This window comes from Chiloscyllium plagiosum, unplaced genomic scaffold (assembly GCF_037043375.1).
Source record: "Chiloscyllium plagiosum isolate Xiang-an unplaced genomic scaffold, Cpla_swu_hap1 HiC_scaffold_10, whole genome shotgun sequence".
Classification (NCBI taxonomy): domain Eukaryota; kingdom Metazoa; phylum Chordata; class Chondrichthyes; order Orectolobiformes; family Hemiscylliidae; genus Chiloscyllium; species Chiloscyllium plagiosum.
In genome coordinates this window covers 7,979,926-8,002,717 of record NW_028270148.1, presented here as the reverse complement: position 1 = coordinate 8,002,717, position 22,792 = coordinate 7,979,926, and the positions used below count along the sequence as shown (strand labels likewise).

The following is a 22,792-nucleotide window of genomic DNA, read 5'->3' as shown; positions in this document are numbered from 1 at the left end:
GAAAGTACAGAAATCTTACAAGAAAACCTTTTAGAGGCACAATGCAACAAGTTAAGTATTCACTGGATTCACTATTTACAAAAAAAAACTGGGTAAAAAGAGTAGCAATTCTATACTTTCTCAGGAAGGTCTAGCACATTTTATTTCAATTATTCTAGTTTATATTACTATTGGTTAGGCCACTTTTGGAATTTTGTGCGCAATTCTGATCTCCCTGATATAGGAAGGATGTTGTGAAACTTGAAAGGATTCAGATAAGAATGTTGGCAGGGTTGGATGTAGAGGGTGAGACTGAATAGGCTGGGGCTATTTTCCCTGGAGTATACAGACTGAAGGGTGACCTTATAGAGATTTATAAAATCATGAGAAGCATAGATAAGGACATTCCCCTAGGGAGGGGGAACTCGAAAACTGTAGGGCATTTGTTTGAGGTGAGAGGGGAAAAGACTTAAAAGGGACCTAAAGGGAAACATTTTTTACACGGAGGTTGGGACTAGTATGGAACGAACTGCCAAAGGAAGTGGTGGAAGCTGGTACAATTAAACTATTTAAAAAGGCATCTGGATAGGTAAATGAATAGGAAGGGTTTAGAGGGAGATGGGCCAAATGCTGGAAAATAGGACTAGATTAATTTAGGATATCTGGCCGGCATGGACATGTTGAACCGAAGATTCTGTTTCCGTGCTGTACATTTCTATGGCTCCTGATACTTGTTTCATCCCAAGGGTCACAGAACCATGCAAGTGTCTGACTACTTTAGTCTTCTCCTCTCTTTGTGACACCAGTGAGTCCCAGCTCACACAATTTTCCTAATTCCAGGCCAGTGCAGATCATCCAATGACCCACCCATCCTCCAGTTTAGGTAACTTTCTCAGCACAAATTATAACCTGTTTTAATTTTTGAACAAAGTGTTCCAACATAACCACAGGTTTTTTTTACACATTTATTGAACAGTGAATATATTACACGAGGGAGAAAAAGTAATATAAATTTTAGGAAATAATATACAATAATAGAAACACTCTAAAAAGGATGGCATACAGTCAACAGAAACTATATAGTGAGCAATGAGCCAGACAGAATATTCAATGTCCTGGGTCAATTACATAAATATATACATAAAAAGTTTATTTTATATTGCTGAATCTTCAATTTAACTGGAATGTTACATTATTAAAATATTTGTGTCGTGTTCATTCTGCAGTGATGACATCTCTTGGTATTTCATATATTAATTTTTAAAACGTTTTCTTTTAAGTAGATTTTCTGGATTTATAAATAAAACTGCAGTTCAATATTTTCCATAAAACTTTCTTAAAATACATTTTCTTTTCTGAAATTCATTTTCTACTAATGAACAAAAATAAATCTAGCACACTCAGACAGACGCTCTCGCTCTCCTCTGTCACAATCGTTTTAAGTTCCGTTTGCTCTTTTTGCTCCCTGCTTGTGGCTGTGATTTGGAATGGTTTCTGTAGTGGCGGCGAGCACATTCTTTTGACCCATGAAAGGTGTCGAAACACAGTGAGCAGTAATCGTAGGAGCAGTTTTCGTTGCTGCAGATCGCCCTCTCCTCGCAAGGTGTAAATTTGGCCGGTGAGGCACACAAGGGGCAAGTCTTGAGGGTCTCATCCTGCTTGAGTGTCTTCACAACCTGGGTGGGGCAGGGGAAGAGAGAGAACGCACAGTGTGTTTTAAACGTGCTGACACCAACACGGAGGGAAATTGTTACAACAATGTTTGAAAAACAAATGGGATACAGACAGAATGGCAACTAGGCACTTGGGGGATGTTTGACTTCTCAAAAACCACGTTCTTCCTCGGCATTACTGTTCAACGTGCTCTAGCACTGACTGGACTCCTGTGTACAGGTTCTCTCAGTCTTTTGGCATCAAGAATAAAGCCTGCTCCCTCTCTGTAATAGGAGGTAGTTCCACTCATGAAGGAGAAATTAGTATAAAGTCCACATCAGATTCCCACTGAGGAATAAAGATGAGTGTATCACTGAACGCCAGATTAATACAGGAGCTCAAACAGTTAAATTATAATGACATTAGGGCTTGCATCCCCTGGAGGTTTGACAAGGTATATGGTGGGACTGATTCCTTTTCAAAAATATCAGAGATTTGACATGGTAGAAGCATAGAGTTTTTACAAATAAAAGTCCCTTTTGTTTCATCATGTCCAACCGGTCATCAAGCATCTATCCACTCTAATTCCATTTTCAGCACTTGGCCCATTGACTTCCAAGCTGCGGTGTTTCAAGTGATTGTCTAAATATTTCTTACATATATCTTTCTCGCTACAGCTCTACCACCCCTGTCGGCAATGTGTTCCAGATATTCACCACCCTGTAGGTAAAAATTGTTTTATCTCCAGTCTCCTCTAAACCTCCTGCTCCTTACCCTACAACTGGTTATTGATCCCTCTACTGAGGTGAATGGTTTCTCTCTTTCTATTCCCCTCAGAACTCTGCACACCTTAGTCAGGACTCTCCTCCAGCTTCTCGAGGAGACAATGAGCAATTTGGTGGGAAATGATTCTAACAAAGAAGTGTAGCCTCACAATTAAAGCCGAGCAGGTAAAGAGTGAAGTCAGGAAAGAATTGGTTGCAATGTGGGCGGAGAGAAGTTAGTTACCTGTTGATGCCGAATGCTTCTTTGGGAAACACGATTTAGTTTCACTGGGCTGGAGGGCTGAGTCAAGCATTTCTGAGGGGAACTCACACCCACACGCTGCACGGAAGACAGCACCCCTCGGGAAACCACGTTCCTGCGGACAGCTGTGTCACCCAGAGAGTCAGCACCAGACAACTGATAAAGTGTGGAAAGAAAAAAACGCAAGTTTAAAAAAAAATTCGAGAATAATTTAGAACAGACAGGATGCAGAAATATTGGATGTATTCAGAAATACAACTGTGGGACCAGAGAACATTGGGAACTGGAGAAGGGTGTTCAGCCTCTCTAGACTGGTTTACCTTTCAGTTAGATTGATATTTCACCTCACTCCATTTGCTTTTGTCCAACTAAAATTTACCGTTCTCAGCTTGAAAGTTCCAAATGACTTCCCAGCCATTTAAGAGAGAAAATTCCAGATTTCCCCTGCTGTTTGTTTGAGGAATTGCTTCCTGATCACCTCTAAATGGCCCCTAAATTAACTTTAAGTTTCTGCCCCTTTGGCCTGTATTCCTCTGTCAGGATAATCTGTTTCCTTCTATCTATCCTTTTAAATCCTCTTGACATTTTGAACACCTCAATCAGATGATTCCTCAATCTTCTAAACCAGCAAATACAAACCAAGTATACACTTGGCCCACTTCTCCTTCAATTGTCTGGACCAGGAATACAAAAACCAAGTCATCTGGGTAGGGATCATCTTAACTACCCAGTTACTCTTTGTTCATAGTTAAACAACCCAGCAACATTGGTGTTCTGATGAAGAGGCGTCAGACTTGAAAGGTTAACTCTGCTTTCTCCCCACAAACTCTGCCAGACCTGCAGAGTTTCTCCAGCACACACGATTTTAAGCCAGCAACCGTGTTCAGGTTCACACAGTAATAATGTCCGCCACAGCAAGATGCCCAAAATTATACAATCACCAACAAATCTCCACTTCCCACCATCTTCCTGATGAGCTCCATTTCTTGTGTCTGATTTCCAAATGAACTGAAGCTACCACTTTTAAAAAATCCTATCGCAAGGACCCCGTCAACAAGACTGCAGCCCAGAATTTTATCCTAAACTCCATGCAACTGTAGCATAGTTATCAACATCTGTCCCTGCAACACCTCTTTACAAGGAATAGCACCATACATCTGACAGACTCCCAACATCAAACCACTTCAGAATCCCAAATATTTCAATCAGATCAACTCATTTATTTTGAAACTCCAGAGAAAATAGGTGCAGCTTGCACAGCATCTTATTGTAGGAGAACCCACCTCTATTCAGAGAGCAATTTAGTTAACTGTAGCTGTAATCCAATCCCTCCTTAAATATAGAGAAAACAGTATTCTAGATATGATCTCACCAAAACACCATAGAATTGTCATGAGACATTTTTTATTCTTGTATTCCGGTCTCCTTGCAATAAAGGGCAAATATACTATTTGCCTTCTTACTTGCTTGTTGTACCTGCCTGCTAACTCTCTATGCTCCTTCTATGAGCGCATTCAAGCCTCACTGAATACATTTACAGGATTCGGACCCTTTTGAAAAATACTGCTTCTACTCTTACAACTGAAGTGAAAAACCTCAGGTCTACTGACAACATGCTCCTTCAACCATCTTGTTGTGTACTCACTTAACCTGCAGCTTTTCAGTGCCCTACCCACATCTGTTTAAGCAAAACTTCCAACAATAGTGCAGTGAAAAGCTGGTGACAGTCATGGTTTTAAATGCTTGTGTTGAGGATGAGCGTTCCATGTAAAGGTAAGCCACATGCTCGAGGCAATTCATGAAACCTCACTAAATGTCACATCTAAATGAGGTCCTGAGTTGATAGATATTGAGAGGCTGCTTCCCTTGAGTAATCGAGGGATCCAAGGTGATAAAACAGAGCTGACATGATCTTTATTGAATGACAGAACAAGCTCAAGGTGCTGAATGGCCTCGTCCAGCTCCCAGTTCTTTTGTATAAAGACTCATCAATGCCACAAATTGTAGATCAGCCATTCCCAATCATTTGCCCTACACAAGTATTTATCAGAACTCTTATGGAGACAGGAAAGAATAGAAACAATCACCTACTCTTTGTAAATGCAAAGCATTCCTCAAGAGCTGGCTTGCTCTTTTATCGTCATAGACAATCCTCTTCCAGGTCTTGCTCACTTTGACACAGCTGTTGAGAAAGAACATTGAGAAGCATGATGACTACATCTTGACAAATAGAAAATGAGTTCTCAAGAGTATTTGTTGGAGCTCAGCAGGAGGAAGGAGTTGTAAAAGACCTGAGCGGTAACTTTTTCACACGGGGGTGGTGCGTGTGGGGATTTAGCCTCCTGAGAAAGTGGTGGAGGCTGGTACAATTACAACAATTAAAAGGCACCTGAATCGGTATATGAATATGAAGGGTCTAGAGGAATATGAGCCCAATATTGATAAATGGAGCGAGATTAGTTGAGGATATCTGGTCTGCACAGACAAGTTGGACCAAGGGGCTTTTCTCCATGTTATAAGACTGTGACTTGAAGTCATACGGAACTTGAAATGTGACATCTCTGCAGAGGCAGCCAGACCTACTGAGCATTTCCAAAACTGTCTGTTCTGCTGATAAACAGAAATGGGGTTTCAATCAAACTAATCCAGCAGCCTCTCAAGGAGACCCTTTCCTGCCTAAGCTCCTCTAAGCGTGTGGTTCGAAGAGACCCAACTTCAATCCTAGGCGTCAGTTGGGCAGTGGGAGCAGTCTTTGGATATTTTACGTCAGACAACATTCCAAACCGACTGACTGTAGGGCAGCAAATGGGGGCAAAGGGAATATCAGCAATTTATCACCACAGATAGCATCAGAGAAATAGCAGCTCCCCCACCCAACACTGCAATTGTCAATGGGCCATCATTGACCCGGAAAATCAGGCCAGACTGTGTGCTCAAGATTCTCGGCACATCTTTGTTCCAGGCTGAAGTTCCCTCCACAATGCCATACATCTTAGTTCAACACATATCTCCAGACATACAATCATTGAGGATTTACAGCATTGAAAGAGGCCACTTGGCCCATCGTTACTGCACTGGTCAAAGGACAGGCCACCCAGCTTAATCTGACTCTCCAGTATTTTACCTGCAGCCCCTGCAGGAGGGAGATTGAACATAGAGTGCAGATCTCCAGACACCTTTGCAATCAGTAAGGGGGTCCTGCAACAGGGAGTTCCAGACCCCAACCACCCTCTGGAGCAAAAATCTTTCCTAGTCTCCCTTCTAAACATCTGTCAATTGATATTGATTTCAATGCTCCTCACACTCACTGACCTGCACACTGAGGCCTTTCATTTCACTATCTCCATGCCCCCTCATAATGTGTACATTTCAATCCAATCTCCTGAGCCTCCTGAAATCCAAGGAGGCAGCAAATCCTACATATTTAATCTTTCCACATGAGCTGCATTTTTCCAGTCCTGACAACAGCATTGTCTATTCTGTCCCCTCTATCCTGCATTTCTATCCTTTTTATTCTGAATAACCACATACAATATTCAATTTGTGGCTGATGATTTACACAGCTCCAGCACAACCTCCCTGCTCTAATATTCTAAACTGCATCTAAAAGCAAAACAGTTCCATTTGCCTTCCTAACCATCTCATGGGCCTGTAACTGCTACCTTCAGGAATATTCAAACATTCACTCCAAAGTTCCTTGCTTCCTCAACACCATCCAATACCTTTTCATTTATTATGCACCACTTTGCCTTGATTGACTTCTTCAAATGCATGATTGACTTCTCTAGATTAAATTCCTTTTGACATCTTCCTGCCCACTTGACCTTTCCATTGATATCTTCCTGCTGTCTACACCTTCCCTCCTCACTGCCAACCAACGAGGGATAGGGATGTAAGGCAGGATTTCAGGGAGCTCGAGTGGAAGCTGAGAGCTAGAACAAACAGAGTTGTTATCTCTGGTTTGTTACCCATGCCACGTGATAGCGAGGCAAGGAACAGGGAGAAATATCAGCTGAACACGTGGCTGCAAGGATGGTGCAGGAGGGAGGGTTTCAGGTACATGGATAATTGGGGCTCATTCTGGGGAAGGTAGGACCTCTATAAACAGGACAGTTTTCATTTGAACCAGAGGGGTACTAATATCCTGAGTGGGAAATTTGGAAATGCTATTCGGGTGGGTTTAAACTAGCTCAGCGGGGGATGGAAAACTGAGGTGTAGTTCCAGTGCACAGGAGGATGAGAGTAGGGAGGACACGGACAGGATTATGTTGGCAGACAGCAACCTGGTTTGAAGTGTCTCTACTTCAATGCCAGGGGCATCTGGAATAAGGTAGGTGAGCTTGCAGCATGGATAGGTACCTGGGACTTCAATGTTGTGGCCATTTCGGAGACATGGATAGAGCAGGGTGAGGAATGGATGTTGCAGGTTCCAGGGTTTAGATCTTTCATTATGAACAGGCAAGGTGGAAAAAGAGGGGGAGGTGTGGCCTTGTTAGTCAAGGACAGTATAATGGTGGCTGAAAGAACTTTTGACGAGGACTCGTCTACTGATGTGGTATGGGCTGAGGTCAGAAACAGGAGAGGAGAGGTCACATGCTGGGAGTTTTTTATAGGCCTCCACAGAATTCCAGGGATGTGGAGGAGAGGATTGGCAAAACAATTTTGGGTAGGAGTGAAAGGAACAGAGTGATAATTATGGGGGACTTTAACTTCCCCAACATTGACTAGAACTGCTTTTACTCCAGAATGTTGGATGGATCAGTTTTTGTCAATTGTGTGCAGGAGGGTTTCCTGACACAGTATGTCGAAGGGCCGACAAGAGGGGAGGCCGCACTGGATCTGGTACTTGGTCTTGAACTCGGCCAGGTGTTTGATTTAGTTGTAGGTGAACACTTTGAAGAGAGTGACCATAATTCAGTTACATTTTGTTTAGCGATGGAAAGGCATAGGTACATGCCACAGGGCAAGAGTTATCGATGAAGGAAGGGCAATTATAATGCAATTAGCCAAGACTTAGCAGGCATAGAATGAGGTAGCAAAATGAAGGGGATGGGAACAATCGAAATGTGAAGCTGGTTTAAGGAACAGATATTGCATGTCCTTGATAGATATGTCCCTTTCAGACTGGGAGGAAGTGATAAGGTAAGGGAACCGTGGTTTATTAAAGGAATTGTATGTCTTGTTAAGCAGAAGAGGGAGGCTTATGTGACATTGAGATGAGATGGTTCAGATGATGCGATGGAGAGTTATAGATTAGCTAGGAAGGATTTAAAGAGAGAGTTTAAAAGAACAAGGAGAGAACATAAGCAGTCTTTAGCAAATACAATAAAGGATAACCCTAAAGAAACCGTATAGGTGTGAGGAATAAAAGGATGACGAGGGTTGGAATAGGGGTTAGTCAAGGACAGGAGTGGAAAATTGTGTGTGAACCCTGTGCAGATCGGAAAATTGCTAAACAAATATTTCTCATCTGTTTTCACAGAGAAAAAGGAGAATATTGTAGAGAAGACTGGGATATTGACTATTAGATTAGAAAGGAATGTGGTTATTAAGGAGGAGGTGTTATCAATTCCAGAAGATGTGAAAGTAATTAGGTCCCTTGGGCTGGATGGGATTTAACAGATAATTCCCTAGGAGGTTAGGGAGATGTTGGAGCCTTTGTCCTTGATCTTTGAGTTGTCATGGTCTACAGATTTAGTACCAGAGGACTGGAGGATTGCAATTAGAGTCAAAGATATGTACAATACGGAAACAGACCCTTCGGTCCAACTCGTCCATGCCAACCAGATATCCCCATCCAACCTGCCAGCACCTGGCCATTATCCTTCCAAGTCATATATCCATCCAGATGCCTTTTAAGTGTTGCAATTGTACTAGCCTTCACCATTCCCTCTGGCAACTCATTCCATACACGTACCGCCCTCAGTGTGAAAAAGTTGCCCCTTAGGCCTCTTTTATATCTTTCCCCTCTCACCCTAAATCTATGCCCTCTAGTTCTGCAATCTATTTATCCTATCCCTGCCCCTCGTGATTTTATAAACCTCTATAAGGTCACCCCTCAGTCTCTGACACTCCAGGGAAAACAGCCCCAGCCTGTTCAGCCTCTCCCTGTAGCTCAGATCCTCCAATCCTGGCAACATCCTTACAAATCTTTTCTGAACCCTTTCAAGTTTCACAACATCTTTCGAATAGGAAAGAGACCAGACTTGCACGCAATATTCCAACTGTGGCCTAACCAATGTCCTGTACAGCCGCAACATGACCTCCCAACTCCTGTACTCAATATTTTGACCAATAAAGGAAAGTATACCAAATGCCTTCTTCACTATCCTATCTACCCAGGATTCCACTTTCAAGGAGCTATGAACCTGCACTCCAAGGTCTCTTTGTTCAGCAACACTCCCTCAGACCTTACCATTAAGTGTATAAGTCCTGCTAAGATTTGCTTTCCCAAAATGCAGCACCTCGCATTTATCTGAATTAAACTCCATCTGCCACTTCTCAGCCCATTGGCCCATCTGATCAAGATCCCGTTGTAATCTGAGGTAACCTTCTTCTCTGTTCACTACACCTCCAATTTTGGTGTCATCTGCAAACTTACTAACTGTACTTCTTATGCTCACATCTAAATCATTTATATAAATGTTGAAAAGTAGTGGACCCAGCACCGATCCATGTGGTATTCCATTGGTCACAGACCTCCAGTCTGAAAAACAACCCTCCACCACCACCACCCGCTGTCTTCTACCTTTGAGCCGGTTCTGTATCCAAATGGCAAGTTCTCCCTGTAGTCCATGAGATCTAACCCTGCTCACCAGTCGCCCATGGGGAAACTTTCGAACGCTTACTGAAGTCCATATAGATCACATCCACCGCTCTGCCCTCATTAATCCTCTTTGTTACTTCTTCAAAAAAATCTCAATCAAGTTTGTGAGATATGATTTCCCACACACAAAGCCATGTTGACTATCCCTAAGCAGTCCTTGCCTTTCCAAATAATTGTACATCCTTTTCCTCAGGATTCCCTCCAACAACTTGTTCCAAACTTGTAGGGCAGTTGACATGGTGCACATGGACTTCAGTAAAGCCTTTCATAAGGTTCCACATGTAGGCTGCTGGAGAAAATGCAGACACATGGGATTGAGGGTGATTTACCAGTTTGGATTAGAAACTGTCTTTCTGTAAGTGGTGGTTGATGGAAAATATTCAGCCTGGAGTCCGGTTACTAGTGGTGTGCCACAAGGATCTGTTTTGGGACTACTGCTGTTTGTCATTTTTATAAATGACTTGGATGCAGGTATAGGTGGATGGATTAATAAGTGTACAGATGACACTAAAATGTGGAAGAATGTTGCAGGTTGCAGGGAGACTTGGATAAACTGCAGAATTGGGCTGAGAGGTGACAAATGGAGTTCATGCAGATAAATGTGAGCTGATTCACTTTGGGAAGAATAACAGGAAGGCAGAGTATTGGGTCAATGGAAAGATTCTTGGTAGTGTGGATGTGCACAGGGATCTTGGAGTCCATGTACAGAGATCCCTGAAAGTTGCCACCCAGGTTGATAATGCTGTTAAGAAGGCATACGGTGTGTTAGGTTTTATTGGTAGAGGGATTGAGTTCTGCAGCCATGATGCCGTGCTGCAACTATACAAAACACCAGTGCGGGCACACTTGGAGTATTGCGTACAGTTCTGATCACCCCATTACAGGAAGGATGTGGAAGCATTGGAAAAGGTGCAGAGGAGATTTACCAGGACGTTGCCTGGTCTGGAGGGAAGGTCTTATGAAGAAAGGCTGAGAGACTTGGGTCTGTTCTTATTGGAGAAAAGAAGGCTAAGAGGGGATTTGATGGAGACATACAAGATGATCAGAGGATTAGGTAGGGTAGACAGTGATAGTCTTTTTCCTAGGATGTTGACGATGGCTTCTACGAGGGGGCATAGCTGCAAACTGAAGAGTGATAGATTTAAGACAGATGTCAAAGGCAGATTCATTACCCAGAGTGATAAGGGCGTGGATTACCCTTCCTGCCAATGTATGTAACTCAGCCACATTAGGGGCATTTAAACAGTCCTTGGATAAGCAAATGGATAATGATGGGATAGTGTAGGGGGATGGGCTTGGATTAGTTCACAGGTCGGCGCAACATCGAGGGCCGAAGGGACTGTTCTGCGTTGTATTGTTATGTTGTTCAAACAATTGTTTGGTTGTTTCACTCCTCCCCACAAATCTTTAACATGTGCCACAGGGAGCCAAGGGGACCCGCGGAATCCCACTAGAAACAGCCATCTAGTTGCAAAAACATCATCCCACAGTTATCAACATAACCCACAGACACACAGCTTCATTGGTTTTAGAGAATAATTACCACCATTAAGCCCAGCTCAGACACATTGCAAACTTTGTCTAATTAAACAGGCTTCTCCTCCACTGGATTTATCGTGGATAGTCTGACATTTCTGGGTGCTAGTTCTGGTCTCATTAGCAAGTGGATACATTTCCTCCATATCTACTCTCTTCCTTTCACAATCTTAAAGCTCTATTGTAGAGAAACAGTTGAGGATTCCGGGTCTGTACTTTAGTAAGATGACAGGGGATCTGATTGAAACTTATGGAATACAGAAAGGTATGAATAGAGTGGAAGTGATGAATATAATTCCACTTGTAGGAGAGACTAGGGCCTGACAGCACAGCCTCAGAGCGAGGGATGATCCTTTAGAACTGAGATGAGGAGGAATTCCTTCAGCCAGAGGGTGGTGAACCTGTGGAACTCATTACTGAGAAAGGCTGTGGAGACAGAGTCCTTGAAAGTCTTTAAGACAGAAACAGATAGGTCCTGAAGAAGGGTCACTGGACCTGAAATGTTAACTCTGCTTTCTCTCCACAGCTGCTGCCAGAGCTACTGGGTTTCTCCAGCAGTTGCTGTTTTATTATGGAGAAGTTCATGATTAGTAAGGAGATCAAGGGTCATGGGGTTAAGAAACATATCAGCCTTAACAAATGGTGGAGCAGACTTGATGGGTTGAATGGCCTAATTCTCCTCCTACATCTTATTATCTCTCCTTTCAAAATGTAAGACCACAGACTGTTGAGCACCTGGTGATGGGTAGAACCTCTCAATTAAAGCATAATCCTTATAACTCCTTACACACAATTTATCCAGGGCCTATATATACTTCACACAACATGGCAGACCAGAACCATATAGAGAGCTCCACACGTGTCCCAACTGAGGTGTTTTACACCACAAATAAGGCTGCTAGGTGGGCGCAAGTGAGAACAAGGAACTTACTTCAGGAGGTTGGGGAGAGTCAGGAACCTCAGGATTATTTTCAGAAGGTTGGGGAATCCTCGATCCAACAATTCTTTCCAGATGTCCACGTACTCTAGCCCCATCTTCCTGCCGATAAGGTTGTCCACAGTGAAGACTTGCCCCCGTAACGTCTCCTTGAGCAGGGACTTGTCCACTCTGAGCTTGCCCTTTACACGGCCCATACTCTGGCAGACTGCCCACCCAACCTGAAGGGCTGGCAACCGCTGCCATTTGGTCAGTGCGTGGTTCTTCTCGCTTGGCTTAGCCTCAAGTCCAGGATCCCCTGTCCGATTTTGCGTAGGTGAAACGGCGGCGGGATCTTCCACCTTCTTCCCTGAAGGCTGCTCCCCCTCATGTGCTTGGTCTTCAGAAGAGCCCCAAATTCGGTCATTGCCATCCTGGACAAGATTTCCTTCTTCCTCAACTGAGAGAGAGGACTGATTCAGCTGAGACAGGTAACCACTGTCTGGAGACAAGAGACCGCTGTCCGGTGACAAGTTGGGGTTAGATTCAGAAGTGACATAAGAGCAGACCACTAGTTTCGGCTGAGGTTCAGCAGGCACCGCCACAGTCAATTTGCCCACAGCAGAGGATGAGATTCTGGCATCGATGCTGGAGTCTGGAGACCCTGTGTTTGGGCAGTGCTGCGGACAGTTAGAGTCACGCTGTAAATTGACTGCCTTCCAAGAGCGCGCCTTCATATTATCGTTGTCGTTGGAACAGGCACTGCTCACTGTGCGACTCAGACAACTGCTCCAGTGACTGACACGATTGGTATACTTCATGTCGAAGGTATTGAGAATTGTAGTCTCTCCAGCAGCTTCTCGCAATACTGAAACTGAAAAGAAACATTATTTTAAATAAATACACCATCTAAAATCTTATGAAGAGAATGGCACCCTAATGATTGTCCACAGAGGAAGGAATTGAGATGATCAATCTCAGACCAAAACCTGGAATGACCTTATTTATAGAAACATAGAAAATAAGAGGAGTTAGCCATTTTGTCCTTCAAACCATTCAGTACGATTGTGTTTGACCATCCAACTCAGCTCCTTGTTCCTGCTTTCTCTGCATATCCTTTGACCCCTTTAGAACTATATTTAACTCCTTCTTGAAAAAATTCAATATATTGGCTTCGACTGCTTTCTGTAACAAGGAATTTCTCAAGCTCACCATTCTGTGGGTGAAGACATTTCTCCTCAGCTCACTCCTAATTAGCCTACCCCAAAACTTTAAGCTGTGACCCCTTGATCATCGCGAACACCTTCTTGTGATTACCCTATCTCGTCCTGTCAGAAATTTATTAGCTTCTTTGAGAATTAGCTTCCCCCTCATTCTTCTAAACTCTAGTGAATATGGTCCTAACTGATCCAGTCTCTCTTCATACACCAGCCTTGCCACCCAAGGAGATAAGTTCAACAGGTTACTAAAAAAGACACAAGTTTTAAGCAACATCTTAAAAGGAGGAAAGTGAGAGAGTTAGAGAGGAAACCTATGGGCTTGGCTGCTGAAGGCACAACTAGCAACAATACAATGATGAAATTGAGAGATTTGAAGAGGCCAGAATTGAAGGAACACAATGCTTCAAACACATCTGGGAATATAGAACTGCAGTGTTAATATCACTGAACTAAACATTCAGAGGCCATGACTTCTGTCTGGGTTCAAAACCACCACAGCACCTGATGGAATCAATCGTCATAAAAACACATCTGGTCCACAAATAGCCTTGAGGGAAGGTAATCTGCCATTTTTTGTGTCTGATCTACAAGTGAGTCCAGACCCACAGTAATGTGGTACTCTTAACTGTTCTCTGAACTGCGGGTTTCAAGAGGCAATGAAAGATGGGCAACAAATTCTGGTCTTGTCACTGGCACCCATGAAAGTTTAACGAAAAAAAAACACCAGGCTAAAGATTGAGGAACAAATTCATTTTCCCGAATGGGATTAAATCATGCATAATTTAGAGGCTGAATTTACGCATTAGATATTCATATATGACAATGAGTGTATGAAAGCTGTTTAGCCTATTCTACCACTCAATCAGACATTTTCTGATCTGAACCTCAATTCTGCATTCCTGAACAGCCTCAACCATCACAAAAGTCTATTAGAGCGTGTACAACCAATTGGTCCACAAAACACAGGAGGAATAGGCCATTCAATGGTTTACCTGATAATCCGCAACTCCTAATTTCTGCCTTTTCCTCCTAACTTCTGATTAAAAATTTATCTCAACTGCGAATATACTTAATAATGTCAGAGAGACAGCCCTTTGCAATAAAGAATTCCAGATTCACAACTCTCTACTCTTCACTGCCTTAACCCTTTATTTCAAGATTATGCCCTCTGGTCTTGCATTCTCCCAAGAGGGGAAACAACTTCTCTGCATCTAAACTGTCAAGTCCCCCAAGAATTTTATATATATCAATAAGATTAAAGACAACCATGATTAATACATCCTCATTATTTCTTAATTTATTCTCTATCCTACAACACAGCTACCGTTAAAGAGTCAACGGATTACTACCACTACTGTCTACTTCCCCTTGTTATTTTTAAACTTACCGCCAGCTACACGAGTTCTATATCTTCTGATCCAAGATCAATTTTTGCTGTTGTGCTTTTTCCATTTCTTACTAACAAAGTTACTCTGTCATGCTTACCTTCCTGTCAAAGATTTACACACTCCAGAATATTTCACTCCCAGATTTGATCTTCTTGTAAACACATTTGTGTAGTTAAGTGATTTATTTTGCACCATGTGCATTTAAGCAAACAGCCATTAGCTTTGTTTTTTTGCCATTTATTTTTCCTTTTAGATGTTATTTGCTGCTACTTTTCTTTTTCGGTCATTCTGTTCCACTCTGGGTGTTGTTATTCATACAACTGCTCTGCAATTATTTTGCATTGTAAGTCTACATCCCCAGCCCGCCAAAACTCTTCTCTAAATACTTTAAATTCCCCTCAACAGCCCTAGTCAGTCATTCAATGCATCAGGATATTGGATTTTGTGTATTTCAAGTGAAACCCATCCCACCTTCCACCCCAGGACTGGTACTAGTGCCTCATGAGCTGAAGCCAATTCCACCCACACCAGTCTTTGAGCCATGTCTGGAGTGGTCAGAAAGTTGCGAGATGTAGAGGTGTGTATGTGTGTGTGAGAGAGAGATGCAAACATTCCATGTATGAAGTGATTCTCCACCCGTGAACGCGTGCAGGCAGATTAGGATGGAATGGTATCAAGGTTGGCATGGATATGGTGGGCCTAAGGGCATTTTCCTGTGCTGTACTGTTCTATATTCACCCCTGAAAAGTCCCAGCTCTAATTGTTCATACCTAAACCCTGCCACTCCTATTCTAGACTCCTCCCCACCGAAGGAAACAATTTCTCTCTGTCCACTCAATCAAATTCCTCCTTCATTTTAAACACCTGAATTGGATCAACCTGCCAGCTTACTAAACCAAGATTCTGAAGGCAATGTGATAAATAATCCCTGTTCACCCCAGTATCATTGTAATTGAATCATCTAATCAAGGATTATTAATCTGAAACGTTGCCTCTGTCTATATACTGAGAAACATAGTGTGTTCATGTGTCTCTCTGATGAATCTATACTCACACCCCTCCCATGTCAATGTGATAGAGTGCACTGCCCACAACTTAGCAGTGTGTTTTATTCCTTTCTTGGGACGGGGTCATTACAATTGTATATATATTAATTTTCTAAACTGAGATTTGAACTCATAACGCTAACTTGGTTTCTCTCTCCACAGATGGTGCCAGATCCGCTCCATTTTTCTAGCACCCCTGTATTTGTTCCCCAGAACATTAGCCTGGGGCTCTGGGTTATTCATCCAGTGACATTATCACTACCCCACTCTCTCTCCAGATGGGGACAGTCCAGTGTTACATATATTTGAAGGGCAACTTCACTTCCTGTTTTTGTTCGAGGTCAAGGTTAAAATTTTATCCACAGTTCCCCAAATACAGCTGTAACACTGTATTCTGCTACCCTGATGCACTTTGTATGGTAAGATCTGCCTGTGTATCAAGCAGAACAACACTTTTCACTGTATCCTGGTGTATGTGACAACAAGTCAATCAACAGGGACAAAAACATGGAAAATGGACCTTTTGAGCCTAGTCTGCCATCTAACATGACCATGACTGATCCTTTATCACTGCATCATATCCCTACTCTGTCTACACGTCCTTTTAGCCTCTGGAAATGTATTTCTTGCTTAAATATATTGAGGGATTTGATCTCTATTGCCATTTATGCTGGAGAATTCCACAGGTTCACGGTGAAGAAATTCCTCTTTATCTCGGAGCAGAATGGCCTATCCTGAAACCTGAGAGCCTCTTGCTCGGGACACTCATGGTCAGGGGAAAGATCACATCTTCCTCTCCCCACCCCATTCCCCTCTAACCCACCTATTTTGGCCCTCTACCCTCCCCAAACGCCCTTGGGGAAAGGAAAGAGGAGTTAACTGAATTAAAGTTGTGCAGGTTAGACTTGTCTCACTGGGTCTAACCCTTGGTTCAGCCGAAAGTGCTACAGAGCAGATTGTTTCAATGTAACTTTTGTCAGTTTGCTACTTTGTAGCAACTCTCTCAGGATGTCGCAGTGAGACAAGAGCCCTAGATCTCGGGAGGTGGGGGACAGAGGCTTCAATCTGCAATACCCCCCACCCACCAGTCTCTGAGGGGCAACTCTCTCCATTTAATAAAAGGTTGAGTTTCTCAGTTTCGGAGCTTGCTCAGTGAGCGCCAAAGCGGCCAGCGCTTCCTCCCCCAACCCCGCGCTTAAAATACACCAGCCTGGATCCGCCAGAACAGATCCCCGACACCCGCACACGGTTCCGCCAGATTCCACAGCCCCCTACCCCAGCCGATAGCCACCAGATCACCCACCCCACCCCGCGTCAGCGACCCGCCAGATCACCCCAGCCCCAACCCCCACAGGGTCCTACCAGATCCCACCGTCCCTAGAAATTCGCCATATTTCCCCCCGACAAGACCCCGCCAGATTTCCCCCTCAACAAGACCCCGCCAGATTCCCCCCCCAACAAGACCCCGCCAGATTCCCCCCCCACAAGACCCCGCCAGATTCCCCCCTCAACAAGACTCCGCCAGATTCCCCCCACAAGACTCCGCCAGATTCCCCCCCACAACAAGACCCCGCCAGATTCCCCCCCACAACAAGACCCCGCCAGATTCCCCCCCACAACAAGACCCCGCCAGATTCCCCCCCACAACAAGACCCCGCCAGATTCCCCCCTCAACACGACCCCGCCAGATTCCCCCCTCAACACGACCCCGCCAGATTCCCCCCTCAACACGACCCCGCCAGATTCCCCCCTCAACAAGACCCCGCCAGATTCCCCCCTCAACAAGACTCTGCCAGATTCCCCCCCACAAGACCCCGCCAGATTCCCCCCTCAACAAGACCCCGCCAGATTCCCCCCCACAAGACCCCGCCAGATTCCCCCCTCAACAAGACCCCGCCAGATTCCCCCCTCAACAAGACCCCGCCAGATTCCCCCCTCGACAAGACCCCGCCAGATTCCCCCCCAAACAATACCCCGCCAGATTCCCCCCCCAAACAATACCCCGCCAGATTCCCCCCCCAAACAATACCCCGCCAGATTCCCCCCTCAAACAATACCCCGCCAGATTCCCCCCCAAACAATACCCCGCCAGATTCCCCCCCCAAACAATACCCCGCCAGATTCCCCCCCAAACAATACCCCGCCAGATTCCCCCCCCCAAACAATACCCCGCCAGATTCCCTCCCCCCAAACAAGACCCCGCCAGATTCCCTCCCCCCAAACAAGACCCCGCCAGATTCCTCCCCCCCCCCCCCCCAGATTCCTCCCCCCCCCCCCCAGATTCCTTGAAACCCGCCAGATCCTGCGTCCATCTGTAGGTCCCCAGAGACCTGCCAGATCCTTCAGTCCCCCGCTAGATCCACCCTTCCCCTTCCCGCTAGAACCCTGCACATTCCCCCCTACCCCCGCCAGATTCCCTTCATCCGCCAAACCACCCCACCCCAGAGGCCCGCCAAATCGAGGAGATCCCCGCAGATCTCCCGAGCGGAGACCCGCCAGATTCCCCAACTCCCGCCAAATCCCCACATCCACCCCCAGGGTTTCACAGAGATAACATGCTGCTCCCCCCGGCTGATCACCGGGAGATGTCCCGGCCGCAGACCTCCCCAACCCCGGGAAAAACCTGGCACCCAAGGGTGGGGGAATAGACGTGAATGGCCGCTACTCACCCACAAGGTCTCCGCGGCCCGGATCCCGCTCTGTCTGTCTCTCTCTCTGTTCCTCGGTCCCTGGGGCTGGATCCACTGCCTCTCCCCGCGCTCTATTTGCCCCAGTGTCGAAACCGCTTTTTCTCTCTCTCTGGGCTGGATCTCCCTCTGTCTCTGTTCCTGGGGCTGGATTCTCTCTTTCTTCCAATCCCACTCTGTGTTCCTGGATTGCAATTCCCCTCCCTCTGTACCTGGATCCCTTTTCTTTCTGCTCCTCTTAAGATTCCCCTCTCTCGGTCTCTACCTGTCCCTATTTGGATAGCCCTTTCTCTCTCTCTGTTCCGGGCTCTGCTGGAACTGGCGCTGAAATTTAGCCGCCGCCACTCTGATGGTTTGAATTTCGTCACCTAATTTCTGATTGGCTGCGGCACCATCCAATCACCGCCCTCATTTTCGACACAGCCAATCAGGAAAGAGAAAGACCAGGAAATTGCCAACCTTTCAAGGCAAGACTTTTAAAGTTTCGTCTTCGCTTTAAATCGGAAGAAAAGCGCATTTCCTTTTATTTCTGCAGCTGTGAATGTGTGATTTGATTTGTGAAAATCATTTCATACTTTTTCTTTTGTTTTCTGCGACTAAACAGTCTCTTCGCAACCTTAATACCCTCATACTGATCGACCATTTCTTTATGGGTGAGGGACTTGGACAATTTACCCAAATCGCATAAACCAAACAGTCCAATTGTGGAATTGTCTGAGATCTATTTGCAATGTCAGGTGACAGGACAACATCTCCGTGAGTGAGGTTCGTGAAAAGTGCTGTGCCATGATCCAATTTGAAGGGGAAACTGATTCTTTTCTTTGTCCCACACCTGGTCACAACAAGACTTGATCTTAAACAGGGAGGTGATATTACTAACTATACACAGTGTAAGACTGCAATTAACTTCAGTGGTGGGGTAACTTCTGGGAACATTTATTCAGGATCAAATTAATAATTACATGATGAAATGTGGGTTGATTCAGAGAGTCAGCATTGATTTGTTAACTGGGAGACAGTAAGGACTGCGGATGCGGGAAACCAGAGTCAATAGATGTGAAGCTGGAAAAGCACAGTCGGTCAGACAGCATCCGAGGAGCAGGAAAGTCAACGTTCCAGGCCAAAGCCCTTCGTGAGATGTCTTATGAATCTGCTGAAGTTCGGCAAGGCTGTTATTGTTGTTTACATGGATTTCCAAAAGGTGTTCAGTACAGTTTTGCACAACAGACTTGCGAGGAAAGTTATAGATCGTGGAATAAGATGGACAGTAGCACCATGCATACAAAATTGTCTGAGGGATAGGAAACAGAGAGGAATTGGTTGCTGGGTATTTACAGGTTGGATGGAAATTTGTAGTGGAGTTTCCTTAGGGGTTGGTTTTGGAATCCTTGTTTTTTCTGATATACAGAAATGATCTACATCTTAGTGTGCAAGGGACAATTTCAAAGTTTTCAGATTACACAAAACTTTGGAGAATTACAAACTGAGGCAGACGCTAGAACTTCAAAAGGGCAATGACAGGTGGGGAGTGAAGTTGAAGATGGAGTTCAGAGGGGAGGAGGGTGAGGTTTCAGATAAGGAACATGGACAGACGTTATAAAGAGTTCTCTTTCACAAGGGTATTGGAGCAGAGACCTGAATACATATGTAATATTCTTGCCTTCATAAATAAGGAGATAGACTATAAGAACCAGGAGGTTATGATGCACATGTATAAAGCATTGGTTAGACTTCTCCTGGAGTACTGTGTACAGTTCTGGCTGCCATGCTATAGGAAAAAGATGATTGCACTGGTCAAAGTGCAGAAGCTGTTTGTGAGAATGGTTCTAAGGTTGTGACACTTCAGTTGAGAGGGGAGATTGGAGAAGTTGGGACTATTTTCCTTGTATTAGGGGAAGGCTAAGAGGACCTTTGAAAGAAGTGTTCAAAATCATGAGGTGAGGCTGGAAAGAGTATATAAGGAGAAACCGTTCTTGTTTGTGAACAGATCGAGAACCAGAGGGCACAGTTTTAAGGTGTTTTGCAAAAGAGGAAAATGTGAGATGGAAAAATAAAACAGTGAGTAGTTAGGTAATGGAATGCATGGCCTGGAAGTGTTGGAGCAGGGCAATTGTGGCATTCATTGGATGATTATTTAAATTATCAAATAAATAGATGCAATTTGCAGGGTTAGAGGCAATAGCCAGGAGATTGATATCAACTTCAAATGCTCAGACAGCAATGCAGGCCAAATGGCTATAGGGTGTAGGTTTGCTCGCTGAGCTGTAGGTTTGATGTCCGGACGTTTCATTACCTGGCTAGGTAACATTATCAGTGGTGACCTCCAAGTGAAGCGAAGCTGTTGTCTCCTGCATTCTATTTATAAGTTTGTCCTGGATAGAGTTTCTGGGGTTTGTGGTGATGTAATTTCCTGTTTGTTTTCGGAGGGGTTGATAGATGGCATCTAGATCTATGTGTTTGTTTATGGCGTTGTGGTTGGAGTGCCAGGCCTCTAGGAATTCTCTGGCATGTCTTTGCTTAGCCTGTCCCAGGATAGATGTGTTGTCCCAGTCGAAATGGTGGTTTTTTTCTTCCATTTGTAGGGCTACGAGGGAGAGAGGGTCGTGTCTTTTTGTGGCTAGCTGGTTTTCGTGTATCCTGATGGCTAACTTTCTTCCTGTTTGTCCTACGTAGTGTTTGTGGCAGTCCTTGAATGGAATTTTGTAGACGATGTTGGTTTTGTCCATGAGTTGTACTGGGTTTTTAAGTTTGTTAGTTTTGGTTTGAGAGTGTTGGTGGGTTTGTGTGCTACTAGGATTCTGAGGGGACTTAGTAGTCTGGCTGTCTTCTGCACCAGGAGAATTTTGTGATTCTGTAATGCAGTGATCAGTACCAGAACTAACTATCTTGGTTCATTAAATAACAAATAAATAATTCGTTTTGCAAACAAGACGTTTACCATAAAACCACAAGAGTGTAAGTGAGCCATTGAGCCACTTGAGTTGCTCTGCCACTCAATGAGATTGTGGCTAATCGAGCAATCCTCAGCTCCACTTTCTTGCCTTTTCCCCATTACTCTTGATTTTCCCACTGATATGAAATCTGCCGAACTCAGCCTTGAATATACTTAATCATCCAGCCTCAACAATCTTCTGTGGTAGAGAATTGCATAATTTCACAACTCACTGAGAGAAGAAATCTCTGTCAAGTGCAAAAGGCTCCTGCTCCCAACTCTATATTCAAATCCAGTATCTTTTGTCACTCACAACTTAAGAGTCACTCGCTCCTTCTGAAAGGGTTGCAGATTTGGTGTCTCCATCTTAGCTGCTTGTTCTTTCTAAGTGTAACATCGTTGCTGTTGTGTTGGGTGTCCTTTGCTTTGCAAAGTATTCTAAAAAAGTTCAAGATATATATATATATATATATATATATATATATATATATATGTCCAGTCAATGATATTATAAATAAATAATTTGGAAAATACATTTCATTACAACTGCGTACCTGGCAGTGAGAACACGTTTATCAGAGCTCATCTGTAGTATAACAGCTAGGATTCTTACATACCAAAGGCAATACTCTCCAGCTAATTCTGCACAGTACATCCCAAAAGTATAGACAAAGACAATTTCAGATCTTGCACAAAAGACAGAAATTGCTGGAAAAGCTCAGCAGATCTGGCACCATCTGTAGAGAGAAATCAGGGTTAATGTTTCAGTTCGAGTGGCCCTTCCTCAGAGCTTGCAAATTGGATCCCCAATTGCAAACTGGGGGGAGCAGCCATGGTCAGACTTAAACAGGGAAATCTGGTGATTTCAGCATTTCAGGACAGCTTGCCTTCGGGTCAAGTGAGTACCAAAAGCCAAATCTCCACCCCATTAACATTATCAATCAGTTACACAAATTAAGACTTGATCAGATATTGCATATGAGAGAACATCCGTCAAGACTGTAGATTGGACTATTTGTTTTGCTGCACTCATCTGTTGAAATGACAGGAGTATCCAACAGACCTGTTGTCAGAAATAAAAATAAAATGTACAACTTTAAAAATACAGGGGTGGTACCAGGGGATTGGAAAGTGGCAAATGTTGTGCCCCTATTCAAAAAAGGGAATAGGGATAACCCTGGGAATTACACGCCAGTTAGTCTTACTTCGGTGGTAGGCAAAGTAATGGAAAGGATACTGAGGGATAGGATTTATGAGATCTGGAAAGACACTGCTTGATTAGGGACAGCCAGCACGGATTTGTGAAGGGTAGGTCTTGCCTTACAAGTCTTATTGAATTCTTTGAGGAGGTGACCAAGCATGTGGATGAGGGTAGAGCAGTGGATGTAGTATACATGGATTTTAGTAAGGCATTTGATAAGGTTCCCCATGGTAGGCTTATGCGGAAAGTCAGGAGGCATGGGATAGAGGGAACTTTGGCCAGCTGGATAGAAAACTGGCTAACCGGTCGAAGTCAGAGAGTGGTGGTAAATGGTAAATATTCAGCCTGGAGCCCAGTTACAAGTAGAGTTCCACAGGGATCA

The 22,792-nt window shown here is 44.2% G+C and overlaps 1 protein-coding gene across 1 annotated transcript; it reads right to left on the bottom strand.

The window, feature by feature from the left end:
• Window positions 1-939: 939 nt before the first annotated feature.
• fbxo5 (F-box protein 5) lies at window positions 940-18,543 on the bottom strand. The gene is made up of 5 exons (XM_043696793.2): window positions 18,260-18,543; window positions 11,952-12,810; window positions 4,750-4,840; window positions 2,641-2,814; window positions 940-1,655 (listed from the first exon to the last, which is right to left on the bottom strand). Exons 2-5 carry the CDS (start codon window positions 12,755-12,757, stop codon window positions 1,407-1,409), a joined length of 1,320 nt encoding a protein of 439 aa, XP_043552728.2. The 5' UTR covers window positions 12,758-12,810; window positions 18,260-18,543; the 3' UTR covers window positions 940-1,406.
• Between the last annotated feature and the right edge of the window lie 4,249 nt (window positions 18,544-22,792).

Excerpts from the sequence above, each read along its gene's own strand:
- fbxo5 (XM_043696793.2), bottom strand. The coding sequence starts at position 12,757 with ATGAAGTATACCAATCGTGTCAGTCACTGGAGCAGTTGTCTGAGTCGC. Across the intron at positions 4,841-11,951 it reads ACTCTCCCCAACCTCCTGAA|CTGTGTCAAAGTGAGCAAGA; the intron begins GTAAGTTCCTTG and ends CTTTCTCAACAG. Across the intron at positions 1,656-2,640 it reads GAAGCATTCGGCATCAACAG|GTTGTGAAGACACTCAAGCA; the intron begins GTAACTAACTTC and ends TGCCCCACCCAG.